General features: G+C 41.4%; 1 protein-coding gene across 2 annotated transcripts in view; it reads left to right on the top strand.

Annotated features, from left to right (window-relative positions):
* The window catches only part of LOC133118136 (inactive carboxypeptidase-like protein X2), a 51440-nt gene that overhangs the window by 18519 nt on the left and 6688 nt on the right, over positions 1 to 26233 (top strand). For both annotated transcript variants that reach the window (XM_061227918.1, XM_061227917.1), the window contains 10 exons: positions 3221 to 3325; positions 9179 to 9288; positions 11913 to 12052; positions 16306 to 16390; positions 17325 to 17475; positions 19119 to 19207; positions 22411 to 22534; positions 23048 to 23244; positions 23901 to 24080; positions 25158 to 25455. In XM_061227918.1, the coding sequence (XP_061083902.1) occupies positions 3221 to 3325; positions 9179 to 9288; positions 11913 to 12052; positions 16306 to 16390; positions 17325 to 17475; positions 19119 to 19207; positions 22411 to 22534; positions 23048 to 23244; positions 23901 to 24080; positions 25158 to 25455 (1479 nt within the window). The remainder of the gene's footprint in view (positions 1 to 3220; positions 3326 to 9178; positions 9289 to 11912; positions 12053 to 16305; positions 16391 to 17324; positions 17476 to 19118; positions 19208 to 22410; positions 22535 to 23047; positions 23245 to 23900; positions 24081 to 25157; positions 25456 to 26233) is intronic.

Consider the following 26233-nt stretch of genomic DNA (forward strand, 5'->3'; position numbering starts at 1 on the left):
AAAGTGATTGATGTAAAACAAATTTATGAACTCTTTGAAGGTGATGATAACAACTGCCTAACATGTTTGCCCTTGTCATTTTTCCCCCGTTGTTTTTCTCTTTGCTATGAAGCGCTGACCACAAGGGGGAGCCTGACAGTCTTGTCTGATTACCATAATTGGCTTCTTTTTTTCTTTTTTTGAGGCGGTAATTAAAAGGGAGAGATCACACATGCAGGAAGAAGCTGCTCTTTGTGACATAAGCTGGCTTTTCACAGCATGCTGGTTACTGTTTAATAAGCTTCTAAATCCCAGCCAGCCTCAAACATTTCCTAAAGCTGGAGATTAGAAAAGAAGTGGAAAAAGCCCCATGGCTTTTAATGTTCGTGATGGTGTAAAGTCAAAATGTCAAAATCCCTGTTCTGCATGCAACACCAGGGAGTACTGAGACAGCCAGACTCTGATTTGCTTGGTTTTGGAAGACTAGCAGAGGTTTGTAGCTGAAAACCAACAGCCTGTTAGTCTTGTGTATTATCAAAGTTCTGCATGTACAGTAAGCTGTACTGTCCCGTTTGTTTGTGAATGTAATATTTACGCTGCAAACACGTACGCGATGGATAGAATCTGTTCTTAATCTGCTTTCACCTTCCTGGTATAAATTCATAAGAAACAAATTAGCCATGTGCAATGTGCTATATTTTGGTATGCAGCCGTCTCTGGTGAATGCTAATAGTTTTTTTTTTACATATGAACCTGAGGACAATTAGGCACCAGTGATATTCATTTAAGCTATTAACAAGGTATTAACCACTGGTAGAAAACAGAAATGGTTAATAGAAATGGTTAGCTTGTACATTTCAGCCAATTTAGTTTTTGGTTCAAAACTTGGTGTGCTGATCAAATTTAAGTAGGAACATAATGACCATTATCTCTCTCTATCAAAATTTAAGATATCTACTTTGGATGGACTGTTGAATCTTCCAATGAAGGAGTGCAGAGTGCTGCATTCTGTTCTGGGCACATCCTCGAACAAATTCAGTTTTACTGAAGTAAGACCCACCATTTCCACAGCAAAGTGATCATACAATGGGCATCAATGCCATTGCAATTCTGCCAATTCAAGGAATTCATTAAATTAATTGAAAAATGACAAGAATTATGGGTGTTCAATTCTTGAATTCAAGTCAAATTAATTTCTAGAATTGTAGAAAATTGTAATTGAATTCCAAATTGTGATTTTCCATTGATGTTACGTTAGCACCTCCTGACAAAATGCAAAGCTATACTGTGGTGTCTCTGTTCCTGCATTATTGTATGAACTTCAGATCAGTGATAAGGTATGGCCTTACCTGAGGCTGTAATTATGGTAAAAGGGTCCATACTGAGCTCTGAAAGTATGAATCTGGAATTATGTTGCCATGGAAACCTAGGGTCGACCTCAAGGATAATAACTAGGCGCAGGTACGCCCACAATGGCTGACTCGTTAAAGTGTATTTATGAATAAATGTATAAAGTATATTTATAAATAAATGTATAAACTGTATTTATAAATGTGTCTTGGGTGGAGATGCCTGGAGCCAGTCCACCTCAGCTGCAGGTGTGCGTTTAAAAAAATCCATAAACCAAAGTGCCATTTTAACCCCTGTTTCATATCTCTTCTCTACGCTCGAGAATAACCGACTCTAGAGCTGACCCCAGGCCCCACTGGAATAGATGCCATTTGACCCGAAACCCATATACTGTATGATTTCCCTTTATGTCGAGGAAAACTCATTACAAAAGTAATCACTGGCAGCAACGCTGACAACCTGCATCTCCAGAAAGAGAGAGAGAAGAGAGTGAGAGAGAGAGAGCAAGAGACAGAGAGAAAGAGAACATTCAGAACACAAGTACGCAGATTAAGCCCATAGCACAGCCATTAACCTTTTCTGTCTCTATTTATAACTTGACTGGGTAAAGCGTTCAGCTGTCATAATTACCATAATCAGAATGAATGAATACGGGTTACAGGTGTCCGATGTGGGTTATGAGATGAGGCGCCATAAGAAATTGGAAAAAACGCTTACCCTTGTTACAAAGTGGCTGCTTTCTTCCACCCCCTCCACCCGAATACCCGATTTCTGGGAAGTCTGGTAAAGGATTGAAGAGAATGTGGGTGCCTAGGAGAACAAGCTGGCGAATTGGAATGACATAAAAGAGAATTTCTCCCTGTGAATTTCTTCTGACAGAGTCAACGGAGCAGGGCAGTGAATACCTGAGTGTGTTTTTCTCGATGTGAAAACATCTCTTATTTCACTGCTTTTAACTGGATTCTAAAAAAGTAGACCAAAAATGAAGGTGTTTGGGCACTCTGGTCTTTAGTGGTCAATAGGGTGAAGTAATGCCTTTTATCACTCCATCATCTCCTGTCAGCTTCAACAGATAACCTGTGATAAAGGAGCTTTGAGATTGATCACATTATTCAATAGGCTGGCACTGTAGTCTCAGGAAATATGGCAGTGCAACACAAAGACAGAAATATCTGCAACCTTTGGGTTTTTCTTTAGAAATGTAATTTTACACTTGAAATTTCCTCATGTAAAATGTTTTCATGCTGTTGGTTGACTAGCAAGGCTGATGACAGTAATGTGTTGATTTTTAGTCTTGGTCTGAGAAGAGAGCACTTTTATATTTCCTAAAATACTTTATATTTTGTTTGAACTTTATTTATTGAACTGAGATTTGTGCAATGCAATGCATACTCAACACTTTTTAATGGATCATTTTTGAACATCAATATTTATTCATAGAATACACAAGGCTTCCAACAGAGGTGATGTTGGACCGGGTTAGAGGTCTGTAGAAATGTGGTTGGGGAGAAGGCAATAGTTTTGGGACAGAAGGGTTAGCAATGAAGGGCAAAACATGCATATCAGTACACTAATGTAAGCTGGATGTGTTTATAGTGAGCTTCTATTCTGAAACAAAAATGTCATCTGTGCACCTTATGTGAAATCCCGTATTGTAGGTTGGTGGGAGAGGGAGGGAATGAGAGGAAGAGAGAGAGAGAGTTTGGCACACATGGGCACATGTTCCATGTTCCTATCCCTGTGATAACCTCACGTTTACCTTTTTCATCCTATAAACAAGCCTTTCAGCATTCAGGGATTGAGTCTGGTGTCTCTGTCTAATGTTGATCTTAAAACCTGTAGGCCATAACTGTCTGGTGTGCTAACCTTACGTAAAACTCTTTTTTTCCAGCCAAAAACGGAAACGGAAAGAAAGTTGAGAAGAGCAAAAAGGCTGGTTTGAAAGCCCCGAACAGCAGCAGCGATGCAGAGAGCCTCCACGAGCCCGTGAGGGAGGGTAAGTGAGGGGCGAACGACGCTCTGCATACGCTTGAGAAGAGTGGGATCCCAGGGTCCATCGAGGTTAGACACGCGCCTTCCATCAGTCTCTGCGTGGCTCACAGCATCCGCTAACACATCTGGGTCTGGACCGTAGCGCCCGGGCACTCTGGAAAACAGCACCGGGATGAGCAGCCTTTGAAATCACTGTGGAAGAGAGAACATTTTATAGATTTTGAGACCATTGCAAAGAGCTAAATTGTGATAATGGATGGCTCGATAAATATCTGAGCACACACAGAGTGCAGTAAGTCGCCTTTTTTCTGACTTTCTGCTTTTGTTTAGTTTTTGTACTTCATGAGAAATAACAAGTTTTAAATCATTAGATGCTCTCTTTTTTGGGGGGGAAATCAAAGGTTGATTCTTTCTGTGACAAAAGTGCCTCATTTTTTGAAAGAGCAGAGCAGAATTTAAAACAAAATGTTTCATAGTTGAGAAAAGAGTGTCTGATGGCTTCGTTTTTAATGAAAGCTATTTCTGTTTTAATGCCTCATTTTTTATCTGACTGCTGCAAAGTAGGTCAGATTGTCCCAACTAATGGCAGACAGCACAAATTACAGTGCTCAGCCATGTATTAAATATCTCAATATCCGTTAGTTAATTCTCTCAAATGACTATCTTGAACCAAGTCAAGGTTAGAGATAGTCACAGTAGTATTGCCATCGTGCCACTCCAAACAGTAGCTTGGTAACACCTGAGGAAGTAAAGAAGCCTTACAGCCTGTAACCTTGTAGACATCAACAATGGTACTCTAAGAAGTGGCAGCCATCTTGGTCCTGTGTAATATGCATTAGCGAAGCACTTCATATGCGAAAGCCCTGAATTGGGAGAGTCTGGAATGTTCCAGAGAAATACTGCAGCTCTCACATTTTGGTCATCTGAATAGAGTGTCTGACTGGATGTCAGATACTCCGTGTGTCGTGATCAGCGCATCCAAGCAGAACAAGTGGAAAGTGGTAATTGGTATGTGTGTCCCGTAGAGCTTGGCATGTCACTCTGACCGGGTTCAGAGAGGAACAAAATGAAAAAATTGTGTGGCAGTCTGGAGCAGGATATGTGTCTCTCACAGTGGAAAATCAGGGCCGTGAAGTTGTTTCTGGCCGAGAGACATCGAGCAAGCTGCAGAAAGAGAGGAGAGTGCCAACGCTGTGCTCAGATTCAAACAGGAGGTTCACAGGCCTCCATAACAAATCGAAAGAAACAACTCCAAAAAAAGAAACTGTTTGCTAGTTCTTGTAAACGTCTTGTTTCTGAAGTCAACCAGCTGGTAGTAGATGTTAGAAACATTTCTGGAGTCAGACCAGGTCATTAGGTGGTATGTGAGAAAAAAACCTGAACACACTTGACTTATATTTTAAAATAGTATTTTAAAATATAATAATAAACGTTTAATTCTTGTGATCATTTTAATCAGTTTAATATTATTGCTGTCATAAGGTGTGGGGGTCTCCTTTGAAGGGATCTAAATCTGCCATGGTGCTTAATTCCCAGTTTATGCGCAAAGCGTCTTCTCTATTTGTCTCTGCTTGGCTTCCAACACTGCCTACACATACTGTGAGATCTGTATGCCTGATCTCATGGCTGTTATAACGTGATGGAATGCCCTCTGGTGTGGGTGGCTGGTTAAACTTTGCCCTGTACTTTGAGCTTGAAATAGGGGTAATAAACTGTGATTTGTGCATTTTCTCAGCCTTTAATTTATGGTGATTGATTTGATGTGTGCAATCTGTGCTACTAAGCCTACGGTAACTTGATTAGAATACATTTAATTTGAACATTGCATTTTTACATGTTCTGTGTATGGAGTTGCCCACTAGCTTTACCCTGTAATTGGTGTTTATTTAGATGTAGTCAGTAGAGCTGGGAAAGATGTGTTTGAGGGGGTAATGGAGGCGTTACTTGAAGTGTCCATAGCGACTTCATAAGGCATTTATAAACACTGTATGAACAGTGATGAAAATTTAGGCTGGCTGACAGAATATGAAAGTGATTTTGGTGACCTCTACTGACAGTGATGATTGAGGATTTTTTCACCAGCAAAATTAACAGCTTTGTCATTTAATTTGTGAAATCGTTGATTGTATAATTTGGCAGTTATAAATTATTTTTACATTACATGTTATTCATCTAACGCTTTTATCTAAAGCTACTTCTAGTTGATTAGAATAAGCAGGGGACAACCCCCCAGGAGCAATGCAGGGTTAAGGGCCTTGCTCAAAGGCCCAACAGCTGCACAGATCTTATCATGGCTACACCTGGCATTGAACCATCAACCTTCTGGGTCCCTGTCGTTTACCTTAACCACTATGCTAAAGGCTGCCCCCAAGTTAAACTCATTCTAATCTAATTGGATAATTCATCAAAGAGACTGTCGTTCACACTCAGATTCTTGCAGGCTTAACTGAGACTCGCTTCTCTGAAAATCTGTACTGAAATGCACCGTTCTAGAGCACGTTTAAACATTATTCCTTTTTTGCTGTTGCTGAAAAAATCATAATGGATGTCAAGTTCTCATCTTGCCTGATCAGAAAATCTAGAATTATTTTTCCTACAGCAATAACCGGGAGCAAAATCAATCCAGTATTACTTGACTGACATATTTATCTCTGTTGAATTGCATTTCCAAAACAAAAAAAAAAAGCCAGCTGGTTGAAGGTGTCAGAGCTGTGACACAGGGAGAGATGAGCCATAGATCTGGATCCTTGTTGATGTCTGTCAGCAGCATGATCTGCCAATCCTCTCTCTCATCTCTCTGTCTGCGGTGACAGTGTTCCAAACCATCCCGGTTACTGGCGGGGGTAAGGAACACGAACACACTTCCTGCAGAACGAGGGAGGGAATTACTCCAGATATTTGGAAATACCATGAGGACTGTCTGTTTTCGCCCTGCTTTAGGATGCAGTCACAGTCTCATGAACGTTTTGATTTAGAGAAGCAGTAGCCATATGAGTTGGGAAGGCAAATGTGTCATTCAATGCTGTTCTTCATACTCAGCCAACCAAAAGAACGACCTATACAATACGGTCGTGAGTCTATTCTCGAGTGAGGAAATTATAAGCAGCAAATCAGCGAAATCAGCCTCATGCCTTAATGACATGCCGATAGTAAAATTAGGCGAGGTGTGGGTAGTACGGTCTCCCAGCAACGGTATAGCCTACCCGTGAATGACAGTGAAAATGAAAATACAAACAAGACATCCCATCTCTAATTCAGCTGACGAAGCAGGATTACTGATACAGACACTGGAATATACTAAAAAACATTACAACTCTAATTCAACTGACGAAGCAGGATAACTGATACTGACACAAGAATATACAAAAAAACATGAATACTATAATTTAACTGACGAAGCAGGATTACAGAAACAGAGGTAGGAAGTGTACACAAACAGCGACGGGGGTCTCAGTCATGGAACCCTGAGCTTATCAGCGAGTTCGCACAACTCTCCTCTGAGTGAGGTGATACTCCATCTACCATGTACATCACTTGACTTTAGGAAATTCAGCAACCACGGAGATCCACCTGAGGCTCACCTAGGCTCAACTGACAACGCAGGAGACTTACAAGTGCGCTAACTAAATACACATACTGCTCCAAGGGTTATCCCTCCAACAATCATGTATTTAGTCTCAGTGGAAACCATGAAAAAACAAAGGAGGAAATGAAAAGCATAAGCATCTCGGGCATGAGACTTATGTGGACATAACTTAGCTACACAATCCGCCACAAGGATCTCTAACATAGATCCCCGGACTATCAGAGGTGCGCAAAGCTTACTCTGATAAGGGTGTTACCTCCAACAGCAGCCCATTGAGACTTGAGTGCAGTAAGTACAATAACATGCATAAACTCTAACGAAAACAAAGTGTTTTGAATAAAGTGACAGAAAGAATGCACAGCAGCACCCAGAGACCATTCCACAAATGGACAGGGTAAGCACTGTCTTCCCCTTACACTTGCCCGTCTTTAACTACAAGAGTGCCTCAGTAGTCCTGGGTCCACCTTCTACTCAACCTAGAGCTCCTTACTACCCAAAGGTAGCTTTTAAACTAGGCAGAAGCCAATTACATGGACGAACAACATACAAAATCAAGTGAACAAGATAAGGGGTGCACTAAACTGAAACCCTAACTCTTGGTTTTAACAGAAGGATAACAGAAGGTTGCTGCATGTTCAGCTCTCATACCATCCACACCTCACATTGGTGCATAAACAGAAATAAAAGACCGAAACATGCAATGAGAAATAACAAACAAGCTTTGAGTCTTGAAAAGACTGGGCTTGTACACCTGTTCACGATTACCCGATCTTCGTGAAATCAGTGATTCCCGACTACATGAGGGAGACATGAATGTGACAGGAGTGCCCTCTCACGGCAATGCCCAACAAAGGTAATGCCCAACAAAGGCAAGCAAACATGACAATAACGGCGAACTGCGTCTTAAATAGTCATCAAATCTAGAACATCACATCTCAGCGAAACTATCTAGATGGATAGATAGTGCTCCGGATAAGTGGAAACATACTGTAATTTCATATTTGGGTGCTCTGCCCCTTTAGACCAACGTCTAGCGCCTGGGTTTCCTGTTTACTCAGGTCATACGACCTCTGAGCAGAAATGGCAGAGAAAGAAGAAAAGAAGCTGTTATTATTTCTTATAGTTCTGTTCATCAGTCAATCATTTTCATGAGGTTACAGTTTTAATAGTTTGCAGATGGAAGTTGTCTGTTATGACTGAAGACTGCTGCAATCCTATGTGAATATCCTGTGATCCACACTGCAGTCAGGCATTACTGAGCATTCTTTCAAAGGACACCAGAGCCACATCTATTTGGATGCAAATCATCTCTGTGGAAAAAGCCTGTTCTCTCCCAAAATAAACCCCAGTTATCTATAAAAACAATGTTATGTCTGGCACACCAACTCGTAAATCAAGTATTCAGGGCATGCCTGTTTTTTCTGTTATTTCTCAACCTCATAATGGCTTCCTCGACTTTCATTGGAACGGCTCTGCTCCTCATGTTGACAAGCACTAATAACAGCCAATCAGAAGCCTAGAGAAGCCAAGACTGAAAGCTCTCTTATACCTGCACTAAGAAAGTCATTGAACACACCTGACTAACAGAAACAGCAATGAGGCCTTTTTGAGACTTGGTGGCCCAACGATGCTCAATTGATCTCTGCAGTTCTTGAGCCATGAAGCTTAGATTCAATGTAGTATTGCTCTTGTAGTGCTCAGTTGTATTTTTAACAGTTACATTTTTTGTACTCATTACCACACTTGGGACGGCATCGCCGCAATAACCTGAAAATCAAGGACAGGAGGTGGTCTAGTTTGGCCTTCAGTAAGATGGTACGATGATACAAGAGTAATCATTTACTCCGTAATATCCATTTGATTTCAAGTGCAAAACATTTTTTTCTGATTGCCCTTCATGATACAAAGAAATCAACAATTTCATCAACAATTCTTTTTTTTGACAAATGTATTTGCATATTACGTCATACATTTGAATAGAGTATTGAAATTGAGCTTTGAATCCAAAGTTTCATTTGAAGAGGTATTCTTTATGTCTGAATATATTTAAGAATATTATTGTACTTCTTGGCAAATTACCCATTTATTTATTGTGTCCTTTCAAAATCTAACAGTGAACACCTTGACTCATATATACTGACATGCATTTTTTTCAATACAATAATATAGTATAGAAAAACAAAATAGAGTCAGGAATCAATGAAAATAAAGGCAACTGGAGCTGCTGTTTAATGGCAGAAGGGCTAACACTGTGTTCTTTTACCTCCGCAGAATGCCCTCCGTTAGGCCTGGAAACACTGAAAATCGACGACTTTCAGCTCCATGCCTCCACGATTAAGCGCTACGGGCTAGGCGCCCACCGAGGACGGCTCAACATCCAGGTGCGTGCCGGGCCGCCCCGGAACCGCTCACCGCCACCTGCTGCTCCCTGTGCCGGCCCATTCATTAAAGCCGCTCTTCTCCGTAGGCAAACACGGCCGCGGTGGATAATTACCATCCGCCGTGAAATTAACGGGCACGGACAGGGTCGAACACCGGAAAGGTCTTTGGTTGAGTTGGCGAGCACAAATGGCTTTTTTTCGTGTGAAACGTTTGCGCAGTGCATCGAGTGTTTGCTAATCTCTAATGATCCGAGATGTCATGTTTTCTGATGAGAGGATTACTAAACCATATCCTGTCTTTTTTTAACACTGGAAATGGGATTCACAGCTTAACAAATCTTCATCAACTTGTCATTGATATGACACAAGAATATGCCAGCAGACCTCTTTGTTTCCAAAGACTAAAGAAGAGACCCACGAAAAAACAATCTTTTGAGCCTATTCATTTTTGAGCCTCTATTGCCATAGCGACAGATAAAACCTCATGTTCAAGACATGGACTCAGTATTATGTGTTGATAAGAGCTCTTAGACACAGAAATGTGAAAATTGTTTCATTATTATAGTCAATATAAAATGTTTTTTTTGCACATAAAACTGTTATTTTGGCTCTGTACTCCAGTACACTGGATTTTAAGTAATGAATATAAGATTACAGTACAGACTGTCACCTTTAATTTGAGGGTACTTGCATCCATAATGTGTGATCTGTGTCAAAATTATATCCCTTTTTATACATAGCCCCCCAATTTTAATGGACCAGAAGTAATTTGACAGTTAGCTTCACAGCTGTTTCTCATTAGTCTGGAATCTCTTCCTTCATGCAGGTACATGCATACGAAAGCTTTCAGGAGCTAGTCTTGATTCTAGGCGTGGCAAGAATCCATTTATATTCATCACTTCAGCACTCGAGTTCAGCATTGATGATATTAACTCATCTTGCTGTAAATAAGAGTGAAAGCATGGGAACCATTTCTGCATTTAGCGTGAGGTCATAGGGGACACCATTTTCAGTAATCGTTTCATTTGCAACAGTGTCCCTCACTCTCTCACCCAGAACCCATGACACCATTTTAAATCTCATCCTAATTCTAACCCTATAAACCTAATGATAGGCCTGTGAGTTATCTGCAAGATTGGATTTGTGTTTTTAAATGGAAGAAAAACAGCCAACAGTATTGTCAATTCAACGAAAGAAATACCTGGACATCTATTAAGAAAATAATGCTGTCTATGTCAGGAGTCTGTGATTAATCATTGTGTGAAAGAAGTTGCCTGAGTCTGTCTTTAGGTAAAGGTAGCTTGTTTGTTTGTGTGATGAGTATCCACGCAAGGATGCAAAGTTCAGACATGTTTCTGATGTTTGTATTAGTAACACAAGAAGAACCTTTTTAAACATTCCAATAAGATAAAAAGTGAGACAGCAACCAGCAAGACAATGTATGGAAGGAGTTCCTCTTAGTCAGGTGCCTCAAGATGCCAAGCTGTCACAATGCTGTTTATGTATGTGTTTGAAACTGGTGATTGCTTTTACAAAACCAATCACTCAGTTATGTAAAATACTATATAAGATGTCTGAATTACTGTGTTCTTCATTAGACCAATAAACTAAATAAAGTAAAGTCTCTATTCCTTCATAGATTCAAAGTATAATTTTCACAACTATACCAAAGTGCATGAGGGTATCATCCCTGATGGGCTTCAAAAGTGGGAATCAATTTATTGTCCAAAACAAGGACTAACCCTTGCCCTTGCCCTTTGCTTCGTGCCATGACATGGCTCTAAACTTAGCTCAGCCCTAAATCTAACCATTACATTTTCCTAACCCAAACCATTTGAGTAATGATGGGTCTGGGAATGATCTGATCATATGATGTTCTGTTATAATCGATGAAAAACAACATAAATATTGCCAATTCAACAAAATAATTACTTTGTTGTACAAGGTGAAAATGCATATACATAAAAGCTTGGAATGTGCTCTTTAACCATATTGTTTAATTACGAACTGAAAATTGTGGTGCACAGAGTCAAGAAAAAGATGTATGTATTGCATTCATAATGCAATAGCATATTATTGTCTATGACAGTGTGGGTTGCTTTCTTCTGAGTATTATATTTTTCTGTTGTTTGCTTCAGAGCAAAGATTTTTTTTCATAGTGACACCCAGGAAACCAGTTCTATATAGAGAGGTCAGTGTTTTTCCTCTGTGAGTCTGTAGTCTCTGTAGCAATCCTTTTCAATATTCTACCCTGGGGTGTTAATTGTTTTGTTATTGGATTTCCCAAGGTTTTCCAAATATGATTGCCGAATACTTGTGCTTTAAAAAAATGAATTATTGCAAGAAAACCTGTGCACCGTTTAAGAAATATGTTTTATCTTCACTTAAATAAAATAAGAAAGTCGGGCCACAAGAGAGCTTTTGTTTACCTGTCTGACAGCTGATGGAAATGAATGTCTTTTTATGTTTACATATGGCATGTAAGGTACAACAGGGGCAAATAATGTGTTCAAAGAAGTCTTTCTTGTGATTTGTGAACACAGATTGCCTCTGACATGCACTTTTGTGGTGAATGGTGAAAACAGAGAACGCGGCTGATGGCTGACTCTGTCTCTTCCTTTGAGGCCGGGCTGAATGAAGATGACTTCTATGACGGAGCGTGGTGCGCCGGGAGGAACGACGGCCTGCAGTGGTTCGAGGTGGACGCCAGGAGGTTAACCAAGTTCACCGGCGTCATCACGCAAGGCCGGAACTCTCTTTGGTCGTGAGTGCCCTTACTCTTCCTGTTAGACCTGCATCAACCCCACAGCGTGCTACACAACCCGCTCACGATGAAGCACTGGAAAATACCTCTCAGATAATATCTAAATTAAAGGTACAATCGGCAATTTCGGGCTTCTAATGGTCAAGAGAGGAATAGCAGCAACCAACCCCTTCAAACCACAACACTGTTTATCCCTCCCCCTTCCCTGTAAACGTGCTTATGTTGAAACGCCATTGCCTGTGGCAATTAGAACCAATTTTCAACCAATGAGCTTGAATTATTGTACTGTTATACAATGAGTGTCGGGCCGTCAACTGTATATTCTGAAACCCGAATTTAAGGACTACAAACACAGGCAGAGGATCAACATGTCAGTGAGCCTTTTTCAATGATAGCAGGGGATTTACAATGGTCTTGTAACAATATTTTAACACAAAAATCTTACCTATTGTACCTTTAATTATCCTGGTGGAAAGACTAATGCAAAAAGCTGCAGAGGGAACCATATTTACTGTTAGAATCGGTGCTAAGCATCATGATGATATTATCAAAAGATCCAGGGTTTTACCATCTTTTAACAATAAAAACATGGATATGTATTGTAAGGAGGTAATTCAGCATAGCTATTGAATACCTCTACAAAATGGAAATGTACTTCCGCATTTTACAGAGTTGCAGGCAATAATTATTAAGTCCAGCCAGTAATGCAATTTTCATCTTCGGGCTAAATATTACACCCATGCGACAAGGCCAGTCCTATCATGCTGGCCGCTTGATAGTGGAGCCGTATCCAAAAATCCAAACCGTCAAGCGTCAATAACCATTATCTACATAGACATCGCATTTTCAACCAATGATTTCAATTGAATGTCACAGATTGTCCAAATTAAAATAAAAATTATTACGCGGGGCCCCTAACCCCATAAATAGCTTTGTGTTCTGTGTATCTTCAGAGGTCATTAGTTTCCCCACGAAGGGAGACGCCATGACACTCTAGATTTATATGCACAGATAAGGACCTCAGCATGGCTTTTTTTTTTTTTTTGCCTGAGACATTAATCTGTGAAGGTGGAGGGGAGAGAGGGGTAGACAGGATTCCTACAGTCAGGTCAAACAGAGTAGGCCATGCAATATCGCATGGACTAGAAAAACATTCGCCATGTCAAATGATATTGTCTCTACAATATCTCAAAGGCCATAATCGGAAAATCTAATGTGCAGTTGTGCTATTGAAATTGCCTCAATGGTCCATAGGCAGGCGGCACGGATGGTGCAGTGGGTAGCACTGCCGCCTCACAGCAAGGAGGTCCTGGGTTCGAATCCCCGTCGGCCGGGGCCTCTCTGTGCGGAGTTTGCATGTTCTCCCCGTGTCTGCGTGGGTTTCCTCCGGGTACTCCGGTTTCCTCCCACAGTCCAAAGACATGCACGTTAGGCCGATTGGAGAGTCTAAATTGCCTGTAGGCACGAGTGTGTGAGTGAATGGTGTGTGTGCCCTGTGATGGACTGGCGACCTGTCTGGGGTGTATTCCTGCCTTTCGCCCAATGTATGCTGGGATAGGCTCCAGCCCCCTGCGACCCTGATCAGGATAAGCGGGTTCAGATAATGGATGGATGGATGGATGGGTCCATAGGCACGACTTGATACTATCTTACAGCATCAAGCTACATAGTGTTGGCAAGAATAACTTTTAAATGGGATTTAATTGATTTTCTTTGCAGAACAAATACAATGCAAAACGTGATTAGCTGTGCCATCTGTTGACTCGTCTGTTGCTAGCTTTTATTTATACATGTCAGCAGCCAGTGGCACCAACTTCTGCTGAATTTATTCTGTTTTACCTGGATAAAAACTCATGTCATTTAAGTTGTTTACACCGAAAAATACATCCCTCAAATCTCAGATGACATCTGTCCACTGCGCAATTCTCACCTCACCGTCTATTTTAGACCATGATTGATGTTTTGGTCTGTCAAAAATCTCTGTCAAAAATGCCAGTCTCCTGTTGTTTTTGTGCCTGTGTGGATTTCATTGTAAATAAACAGTGCCAAATAAATTGACTGCATTGGTGTTCAGTGTTCCAGGGGGCTACTGTTGACCCCGGGCACTGGAAAGCTTCACATTTGACTTTCCATCCATGTTATATTCCTCCTCTCACCCAGTGTAGCCTATTATGTCAACTTGTTGCTCAGTCATATAATATAATGTATATAATAATAATAATTAGTCAGGTGATTGAGACTGAATGCCTAAAGTGATCATTTGAGGATTTGGATGGCAATGGAAGTTGAAATCCTTTTTGGTCATGTTCCCTTGATGTCCCTACTGATAAATGTAGGGTTTTCTTCATTCTTTTTTAAACCATTGACATTGACATCTATTTTTTTGAGGAGACCTGGCATAAGCACCCAGTAACAATCACATGGCAAGGCAAATGAAAAGGTTGCAGTTGTGCAGTAGGTAAACAAGATCAATGACAGGTACACTAGTAATATCTAGAACTAAACATTTAAAATCAGAGAACTGTCTGAACGTGTCAGTTCCAAGTTGGTTCTGAAGATTATTCCTGCCAGTTGCTCTTTTCACCTTAGACCCACCTACACTGATTTGATGCGATTAAATGCTGTTTGGTTATTGGTGATGTAAAGTGGATCACTTTGAACTGCACTGCAAAGTGGTGTAAACCTGGCACGTAAGGCTGTGCAGTATCTTGGTCTTAGAATAACAGTGCTCTGGTCAACAATGACAACCTTTGACAAGAGTGATGCGAATTGTACATTGAATTGAGTTACATTACACAGTTATTATTTTTATCTGAGTTTTTTTGTTTTTAAACCATGGTATACCAGAGTAAATATTCATTCATCAGCGTAATCAGTAGTGGAAACAGGGAGGAGAAAAAAACAAAACACAAACTTGCTGTACAGGCTGTCAGTGCAGAGCTATTATTTATGCCACAATAATACACTCTCTGTGATCGATGAATTTTCTATATAGGGCTGTTATTATCCCTTATTGTATTTTCTAACTGGGAATTTGTCCTCAGGAAGTGAGCCTGGTTCTTTGAAGTGCTAAAAGCTCACTTGCTGATGATTGCTTGACCTTTAAAAATCGATCCACTGAAATTTGGAATCGATCAACTGAATAAGAGCTATTTGATAAACTACAAAGCATACTTTTAGTCTGCTTCTTCCAGCTAGTGAATTTGTAAGCAGAAAAACAAGCTTGATTTTCATGGTTACAAAGATTTCATCTTGCAAAGTATATTTTTTATACACTTTTATACAGGTATATACACTCTTTATTATGTACGCCTTTCTAGCCCCCCAGAACAGCCTGAATTGTTTGTGGCATGGATTCAACAAGGTGCTGGAAACATTCTGTACATATTTCAGTCCATGTTGACATGGCATTAAACAGGTGCTGTGGATTTGTTGGCTGCACATTCATGCTGCAAATCTCCCGTTCCAACACTACCCAAAGGTGCTCTGTTGGATTGAGATCTGGTGACTGTGGATGCCTTTCATGTTTGTGGAACCAGCTTGAGATGATGTATACTGGATGTTTTTGCACCGTAGTTTTTTTGCAGCATTCTCTGTAAACTCTAGACTGTTGTGTGTGAAAATCTCAGGATATCAGCAGTTTCTCAAACCGCCTCATCCGGCACCGACAATCATTCCCAAGTCACTTTCATCACATTTCTTCCCTATTCTGATGTTTGGTCTGAACAACAACTGAACCTCTTGACCATATCTGCCTAATAAAGTGGTCTAAGTGTGTATAAACACAACACCATTTGCACATTTCCTCTTATTGCACCCCTGTCATTCATTTTCTAATTGCCTTCCATATGGAACAACTTTTCCCATGTGATTGTGTTCAACTGAAGGCCTGTGTCCCATACATTCCTCAGTGCCTCCGGTAAGTAGAGCAGACACGTCTGCATTGTGCAGCACTGCTGCAGATACCATGCTGTACCCAGATTTCCTCATTTGTCTTCATCAGTTTCCTTAATCGTTTTCTTAACCTCAGACTGATCTTAAAAATGCATTCCATTTCGTTCATTTTTCCTGGTGTCCCTAGAGAATATAACGACACATGGCGCGTATGTTGAACCGATTTATTTAAATGGCCTGTAATTGAGATGTGCGTGCTGTAATTATGTTTTAGATTGACATGTTTCACATTGCGTTACTGTAAATGAACTGTCCTCAGGCGCAAAGCGCTCTTCATGTTGTAATTGTTGCTTTTCCAGAAGCGACTGGGTGACGTCCTACAGAGTCCTGGTGAGCAACGACAGCCACACGTGGGCGACCATTAGGAATGGGACACAGGACATTGTGAGTGGTCGACATATGGGCTCCTGGATCTAAACGCAGACACATGTTCTGTATCTAAACATGCTGTTAATCTGTTTTCACACCATTTGGGAAAGACCATAGGGCATCTGCGGATGCATATTTAAAAACAAAAGAGGCGAGTCCGAATCTTTTTCTTTTTTTTTTCAATTTTAAGGAGGTGCTTGGTGCATCAAAGCAGTGCTTTCAGTTTGCCGTGGTTAGAACGTGTGGCACAGGTATAATCTACTGGACATCAGCCAATCAGCACACTTTCTCCCTTTAAATGACTTGCTGCATTAGGTGTCCTGCCTTTGTGTTTATACTGCCATATTGATGGCTCAAACCTCATGAGGTGCTATGTTTGAGTGTCCATACTTGTTGTTGTTGCCATCATCATATTTTTAACGATATGATATCAGAACGGCAGCACTTTGTGATTGTTCTGCTTTACAACTACAATGATTCTGCTTTTCCAACTTTTTTTACCAATACAGGCTTCATGTACTTGACGGAAATTGGGAAACTGGCAATAGCAAGCATTTACAAACTAAGTGATTTAGCTTATAATCATACATTACTCGTGGACTTAAGGTCAGAGTGCAGTCAGGCTGGATGCCAAGAGAGGCAGCGTGAAAGCCAGATCTCTTAAAGTGATGTGTGATTCTCAGTCCTGGAGATATTACTATACTGTTGTGTGTAATGGTAAAACTGCTGGAGTCTGTGTTGGTTTCTATTATTTAGTTTACGCCAAAGAAAAGCAAAATACTACTATTTTCCATTTTTGTTGAATGATTCACTTATTCACTGATTACAGTCTTTGCCAGGTTGGCTGTTTCTACCAGCTAATGACTTCAAGTGCTTAGATTTATTTGTATGGTCTTTGTCCTTGCCATTGGTCTTATGGGTTGAGATTGACCCCTCTGCCTCCCTGTAGGTGTTTGTGGGGAACAGTGAGAAAGAAATCCCGGTGAGGAATCTGCTCCCGGAGCCGGTGGTCGCCCGCTACATCCGTGTGAACCCTCACTCCTGGTTCATCGGGGGGAGCATCTGCATGCGGGTGGAGGTCCTGGGGTGCCCCATGCCAGGTCAGCGGGACAGCAGGGATCCGGGAGAACCTCTCAGGAGCTGGGCTGGGCGCTTCACTCGTTCATATTATCTGTTTCATTCTGGTTATTAGATTAGAGTCTTGATTTAGGTCAGGGATGGGGAAAGAGAGCTGCACTTAATTATTTAATTCGCCCAATCATTTACATGACCTGTCATTTTTTGCCACATTCAATGATATAAACAGCTGATAAAATGTTTTTGTCTTGTAGCATTTTATTGTGGTCTAGTTTACGAGTTAATCGGTCATGGTGTGTACTGTATGGCTAATTACTGTAGCTGATTGAGTCTGGGTAACTGGAGGCAGCGAAAACCTGCATACACACCGGCCCTCCAGGACTGGAGTTGCCCATCCCCAATTTAGATCTTCACCGTATGTGGTTACTGAATTCCTGTATCTACACACTTCTGTCTCTAACTCAAAGGGATTGGATTTGGAGGTTATAATTGGCTTGGTAGTTCCTCTGCTGTAGCCCGCACGATGCTATTCTCTGATATTCTGCCATCAGCCCATAATACCATTTCACTGTTGATATGCCAACAATGTTAGCTTTTAATCTCATGTCACCTTTCTTGTATCCAAGATTTGTTTACTGAAGCCTAATTTGTTTACTTTACTGCGTATGTTGGAACGTCCAGGGGCACTCCGTGATCTGTCAAACCTGCAAGTGGTTAATGCATGAAGAACCTTATTGTCATAACTTGCGTTGGAATGTCAGCTTGTTGGCTGGCCGCTGCAGCTAGCTTGTTGCCAGGGTGATAATTGATGTACGATGGCTGTGTTCCAAAATGCATATTGCACTTCAGCATGCAGCACTTCTGAAAAATAATTGAATTACATGCATTAACCTATACATTCCCTGAAGACCTTGCTATCTTGCAAACTCAGGTCTACAAATATTTTGTTGTCTTGAGAGGCTTAGTTCATAAGCTTTTTCCCTGTGGCCAATGCTATTTCTTCCGCATTTTTACCCAGAAATAACAAAAAGAGATATTTTATCTCTGAGGCAGTAAGTTTTAAGTGTAATGTGTTCATGTCTGTTATGCGCATTGCATTCTGGTTGTGTGAGACTGCTGAGGACCTCTACATGGATGAAGGAGCAGGCAGAGAACTGCTGTGGTGTACTGGCCAGTAAACCTCACAGATCCAGTATCACTGCTGGGTGAAAAAGGTCCTCAAAGCACACACACATATTACATCAGAAAGTACGAGTGTTTGTTCTCTATTTTATGTAATCCTCTTTAGTGGTCATGGTTTGCTGTCCACACAGGCTTGTTCACACATTAAATAGGTTAAAACTTTAGTTTGGAAGACAAATTCTGTGCAGGGCATTTAATGAAACAGGGCTGCACTGATTTTTTTAATGTAGTGGCACGGTTTTGCATTTTTTTGTACCACAATCAAATTATTTGACCCAAATCAATAGATTTTCCAAAGCTCTTTATATTCATACTGTGTTCATTTTTAGAATTCCCTTGTTTAATCATTGTCATTTGCAACCAAGCCTTACCAAGGCTACATGTTCACAAAATACGCTAAATTCTGTTCTGAGAACAGAAAACAATTAAAAGATCATATCTGTTTTTATCTCTTCATTTAGAGCTTTCATCTTTTTCTTGGCAGACCCCAATAATTATTACCACAGAAGGAATGAGGTCACAACAACCGACAATTTGGACTTCAAACACCACAGCTACAAAGAGATGAGACAGGTAGGTTGAGTACGCTGTGGCGATATATCAAACTCCTGAGCCAGAAGACCCTGAGCTGAACTGGTCCAGGAGGCCAAAAACTGATCCCCACTGATCACCTTCATGAGCGAACTCACCTCTGAGTGAATTAAGAAATCTATAGCCTGAGGCACAAGTTCAATAAAGGTTTGTTGTGAAGCACTGCATTTAATTAAAACTTAATGCAAGAGTAAACATAATGATGTATAAAATGCAGCACCCTTCAGAATTATTGGCAGCCTCAATTAAAGGGACAGTTCAGCAAAAATGAAAGTTTCCACGATTTATCCATCCTGATACTTTTTTTTGAGATTTGGCAACTTTCTTAGATATCAGATCTCAGCAAAACAATGGAACTACTGTATCTGTGTACTATCTGTCCATACCTCTGGATTGATGGTACACTGGATAAGTGGAAACATACCTCTAATATGAACAAAAATGCTGGATAAAATTAACGTTGTTGTCATTCAAATATTGTCAGCAGTAATGTGAGAAAGTTGTATAATCTTACTGTGGAAACATTGTTAAGAGGGGGGGCGGGGGGGGGATTTATACACAAAATAATTTCTATTCTGAAAAGAAAAAGAAGGTGTTACAGTCAAGAGAACATCTGCATTTAGTACTTTGTGCACCTTCTTCCTTTGCCAAGATGTCTGCACTGTGCCTTCTCCTGTCATGTTTCAATGAGTGAAAGTGAAGAGGGAACTCATAGCAAGGGATCAGAGACCATTCCTCCATGCAGAACTTGGTCTTCATTGCTGGACTTTCCTCTTCAGCCAAAGTGTTCAATGGGGTTTAGGTCAGGGAAATGGGATGGCCATTGCAAAAGCTTGATTCTGCAGTCAGTTAAACATTTCTTTGTAGATTTGGAAGGAATGCTTTGGATCATTGTCCCGTTGGAATATCTAACCATGACGCATTTTAAGCCTGCTGGCTGAGGCAGAGACACATTCCCATGGAGTTTGTCGAATTTGTCCTTGGTGTCATGTTCAAACACTGACATGGTTCCCAGTGCCCTTGGAAGAGCCTCACAACTTCTCATACAGTGGGAATTCGGTTATTTTCTGCATGACTTTATGTCAAACCCACCTGGCTGTAATAATTCTGGATTATCTGACTATAGAGAGAGACCATGTTCCAGCAATGGCCTTAGCAAACCCCAGGTGTTTACTCTTTTGGTTTGATGACAGCAGAGGTTTTATTCTGGAAGCCTTCCAAATCACTTGTTGGCTTAGAGGTGGTAGTGTTGGAGATTTGTTTTCCCCAAGATGTGACTGTGATCCTTGGATATTTTTTTCCATCTCGATCCATCATCCTAACTGAAAAGAAATAGCCAGGAAGATGGTTAGAGAGGCAAAATAAATCTCCAACTGTGATCCTTGGGGACTGCTCCAGACAGGTAGATTCCAGTTCCAGTTGTTTTAAACTTCTTTATTATTTCCCGAATATAAAAGATGGGCTTTTTCATGTGTTTTGCTATTTTTATGGCCAATAGCTGATCGATGAAGTTCAGCAGCCTTCTGTCTCATTTCATGTGTGTGTTCTCTGACGTTCCCCATTTTTATGGATGAATAGGAGAGTCTGGTATGTCACCTCATTTAACATCAAGAAGTCATGCATGATAACTAATAATTTGCTGAAGACTACTTTAAAAAGTAAAATTACATTACAAATGGCCTTTGGCAGAGCTCTTATCCAGACCGACATACAGTTGATTAGACTAAGCAGGAGACAATCCTCCCCTGGAGCAATGCAGGGTGAAGGGCCTTTCTCAAGGGCCCAACGGCTGTGCGGATCTTATTGTGGCTACACCGGGGATCGAGCCACCAACCTTGCAGGTCCTAGTCATGTACCTTAACCACTATGCTACAGGCCGCCCCAAAAATATACTGTATACTGTTAAAGGATTGATTTCTCATATTTTCTGTGCCTGGTCACAGATGAATGTGAAAGTGATTTGGCCATCCTTACCAAGCGCGTTAACAATTCTGCCGGGCACGGTATGTGGTTTAAAAATAAATACAGAAAACATTTTATTGTTTTTCTGCCGTCGTGTCCCTCATGCATAAAAGCAGATGTCTGGGTGGTGTTTTCTTTCCTGAGCGGAATTAGGGATGCCAATAGAATTCATTAAAATCCCATTACTCATCATTGTTGTTTTCCTGCACCAGCTGGTGTTCCAAGTAAACACAAAAATGTATTTTTACAAGAAATGACACCCTTGTTGGTTTTCTATTCCTGCATAGCATTAATATGCTAATGCCACGTTTCAGCTGCCTGTTATTTCAGCAGTTTGAGTCCCAGACTCCTTTTAAAATTTAATTGCCTGAGTCCTTTGGTGGCCCTATCTGGTACATGAAACCATTCTAACTTGGCAGAATTCAGTCAGTCTGCCACTCTGTGTGATGACATTGCGTAACGGTGGTTGGAAAGCTGGAAAGTCCACGGTTTGTTCAAATGAACCAGTGCAGACGACAAGACCAGATCTCACAGGTAACGATGGGAGAGTGAGTCTCCATAGGCTGACATTACAGTCATGCTTACAGAAGCATCCTGTCCGCCTCATGAGATGCGCATGCTAATTGAAAAAACATAACGACATTTGAGACTACCTGTGTTCTATCAAACAAGTTGCTTATGGTTTTTACATTACAGTTATTATACTTATAGTACTGTATAAGCAGACTGTGTTCTTGTTTGTCCACATTTGCCACACAACCTATGCCTCAATCATTTTGTGAAAGATGTGTGGTCAATGTGGGACCGTTTTGGGCCTTCTCACCCTGCATTTAAGCCATGTGTAGGTTTAGGTTTTTCAACACTGATGATGGAAATTGAAGTTGCATGCAGTAGAGCAGATTGCATTTTAAGCGTTTAGGTTGTGGTCACTTAGAATTGGTTGCAAATGAGATCATGGGGTTGAGAATACTCAAGTCTAAACCCTGAAGTGTGGAGAGCTTGTTTTTCACTGCACGTTTTTGTTGTTGTGGAAACTGGGGTTTGGCAGTAGCTCTGTACAGACATACGGCAAAAACAGTAAATAAATATACTGTACCCTAAAAGTCTTTACCAGGTGGTGGGCTATAACTCCAGTGAGACTCTGTTTTATGGAGTTCCTCAAAGAAGCAGATGGATATGCACTCAGGCCAGATGTACTGTTGTTTTTCTCTTGTCCCACACAGCTGATGAAGGTGGTCAATGAAATGTGTCCTAATATAACCCGGATTTACAACATAGGCAAGAGTCTCGGCGGACTGAAGCTCTACGCCATCGAGATATCGGACAACCCTGGGGAACACGAACTGGGTGAGAAATTAACTCTGAATTGCATAATTATTCCAGTTGGGCATATATAATGCATAATTGCATGAATAGATCATAATAAACAAACAAAGTCTCATTGTTGGAAAAATGTTCAGAGGACATTTCCTGGACAGTGTACTTAAGCAAGCATTTTCTGCAAATTTAAAAACAATAAAAACTAAAACAACAATAAAAACATTTTTTAAATAAATAGCATCAAATTAATTGACAAGAGCACTGATTGAATCTGTCCATACATTTAATCATGAATGGGTATCTTTGAGGTGACCTATTTTTGACCTCCTTTTGACCTTGACAACACAACTGCAGGCCATTCTGAGGTACAGTACTACAGCTGAAAACCTGGATTTGTGGACAGTTTACAGTGGTGAATGATGATATTAGAGAATGTACTGTATGTATGGGGGAATAATGGTAGCTACCAGATCTACCTGTTGATCTACCCATTTCCTGGAGGTGCACATTTGCTCGTGAACGCTTGGCCCTTTTTTCCAGGTGAACCAGAGTTTCGCTACGCAGCTGGCTCCCATGGCAACGAGGCTTTGGGACGAGAGCTGCTTCTGCTGCTGATGCAGTTCATGTGTCAGGAGTACCTGGACGGTAACCCACGGATACGGCACCTGGTGGAGGAGACCCGCATCCACCTCCTGCCCTCCGTCAACCCCGACGGGTACGAGAAGGCCCATGAGCTGGTAGGCTTCCCGGAACCCTCACAGCTGGACCATCCTATCGCCCTGGTTTGAGCTGGTGTTTGCTTCCAACTTTCTGTCCTCTGTTTTGGATGACAAAAGGAACAGTTGAATCAAATGTTAAAGGTGCTGTAATTAGCTCATTTTAACAGAGCTCCTCCAACGCTTGTCCTCTCCGTAATTATTATTGTATTATTATTGTTCATTCAAAAATTGGGGAAACAGAATTAAAAGGGTCAATCAAATGTTATTTGTATAGCACTGTTTACTGTCACAGAGACACTTTATAAAGAAACAGAAGGGCAAAATGGAAAGGGCAAACACCATACCAAAGCCCCAGTGTAGCAAGTACAAGAAAAACCCCAGTGGGGAGAAAAACCCTCAAACAGTCGCGAGTAGAAACTCCCCAATGGGAAGACATCTTGGGAGGAACCCAGCTATAGAGGGGGAGCCACTGCCCAGCAAGGTGTAAAGTTGGGATGGATAAAACACAGATGTAGTAAGTAATCAATTATTTAATCAGCTATTTAATTGGGTTGAACCAGTTAAAGCAGAAAACTGGTCGGTAAAAGTAGGAAGTTCAAATGAGAGAATGTATAGTGAGCAGCATCAGAGGCGCAGGGTGTGTGCTGTTTGAGGACTGGCGGTCTTTGCCCCAGGGCTCGGAGCTGGGAGGCTGGTCTGTGGGCAGGTGGAGTCTGGATGGCCTGGACATCCATCACAACTTCCCCGACCTCAACTCCATCCTGTGGGAGGCGGAGGCCCGGAAGTGGGTACCCCGGAAGGTGCTCAACCACCACGTGGCCATCCCGGACTGGTACCAGACCACCAACGCCACGGTCAGTCAGCCATGCCAGGGCACGCGTGTTCCTCAGAGGCAAATGGGGGGATGTTTTGTGAATGAATCATACCAACAGTCTCACACCGGCTATTTGCATGTCTAATTTTGCTAATTGTATCCTCACTTCTGAGAAAGGTGATGCTGTGGATTTAATTAGCTCATGATGGTGTAGCCATTTCACTAATTGCAGATGATTGAATAATTTATCATTTAACCTGCAGTAAACAACTCTCACTTCTGTTTATTGTGGTTATTTATGTTTTGTTTTGTTTTCCTGCAATTTTGTCATGTTTGTATGCTCTCGAAATTAATTCTTTATTAACTATTGTTTTTTTCAAGAAGTGTTTTAAATGTCTAGAATTTTAATTGCATCAGACTGTGTTTAGACCATCCCTCAGAATATCTGTTACGATTCCCTGTTTAGTACATTGCTGCTTTAGCATGCTGCTCGCTGAAGCCATCCTGCTTGAGGGCTACTCATCAATAATGCCCTGTTCTAGTGTGTGGATGGGCCCCGTGTTTATGAAAGGCATTTAGACAGTGCCAGTGCCAGCTGTAGCTGACATCCCTGTAGGGTAAAGCACAATAGGCTCTAGCGTCACACATGGATGGGTCCGTTTCAGTCAGCTTGAGTGACAGTTTCCCATCACGCACCACCAATGGTCAGTCAGGTGCTTGCAAGTTTGTCTGTGGGCAATTCCATGGTAACCAACCTCAGAAATGCAGTATATCTGCACGGTAAAGTCCAATAGAGCTACATAAGAGACCGCTGGTTATAGGAGCTTATATCAGTCTCTATTATGTAGCTGTATATAACTTTATCACACACATATTTGGCAGTTGTAACATCTGTTACCATGGAATTGTCCCTGTCACGCTCTACGTACATGAACTGACTTGCAAACTGCTGACATCACTTGTTAAGAGGAGAGCATGTGCAGAGTTGACAGCGGAGGTGGTGAAAGTTGCAGCATCACAAACTGGAGAGTAAGAGACGGAAAAAAAACTGGAAAACTTGATTCAATAGAGCTGAGGTTTTTATAAATAAACAGACAAATGCATATAACCTGTGCAGGTTGCCATGGAGACGCGGGCTCTGATCGCGTGGATGGAGAAGATTCCCTTCGTGCTGGGGGGTAACCTGCAGGGAGGTGAGCTGGTGGTGACGTTCCCCTACGACATGGCGCGGGTGAAGTGGAAGGCGCAGGAGCAGAGCCCCACCCCTGATGACCACGTCTTCCGCTGGCTGGCCTTCTCCTACGCCTCCACGCACCGTCTCATGACCGACGCCAGCCGGCGTGTCTGCCACACCGAAGACTTCGCCAAGGAGGACGGCACCGTCAACGGAGCCACCTGGCACACGGCCGCGGGAAGTCAGTCCCCGACCCCCGACCCCTGACCCCTGATCCTTCAGGATCAATCCCACTTCAACTCTCCCAGTTCAGGAAATTAACCCAAATTACTTGACTAAGGTGCCCTATAGAAATCCCATAGAAAGGCCTAGGAATCACAATGCATTTCAACGGTCATGTGTCTTGAAAAATGGTGATATGATCGAATACAATGCTGGCGTCACATCTGTTTGTTAAGGGAGATGTAACGTGCAGGCCGCATCCGCCCATAAGGGGTTAACTGAAATTGAATTAATCAACTGAAAAGAAATCCCTTCAGGATCTATGGGGATTTTCTTTTTTAATTAATGGATTGGATTGATTGAAATACAAATTCAGGGCGACATTGGCTCAGGTGGTAAGAGCAGTCATCTGGCAGTCAAGAGTGTTGCCAGTTCGATCCCGCCCTGGGTGTGTCGAAGTGTCCCTGAGCAAGACACCTGACCCCCAAATACTCCTGATGAGCTGGTTAGTGCCTTGCATGGCAGCCAATCGCTGTTGGTGTGTGAGTGTGTTTATGAATGGGTGAATGAGAAGTATCAATTGTACAGCACTTTGGATAAAGGCACTATATAATTGCCAGCCATTTACAATTGACTTCCAACTTTTCTATCAATCTCTATCTATTATGTTTTATTTCTCTCTTTCCTCAAGTCTTTGACACATTTAAAGAGCTGGATTCAATCCATGTCCTTAATTGTGACTTAAAATTAAATTAAATGGTTAATTTTTTTCTCTCATGATGATTATCCAAATTAAT

The sequence above is a fragment of the Conger conger genome, chromosome 18 (genome assembly GCF_963514075.1).
Source record: "Conger conger chromosome 18, fConCon1.1, whole genome shotgun sequence".
NCBI classification, from domain to species: Eukaryota; Metazoa; Chordata; class Actinopteri; order Anguilliformes; family Congridae; genus Conger; species Conger conger.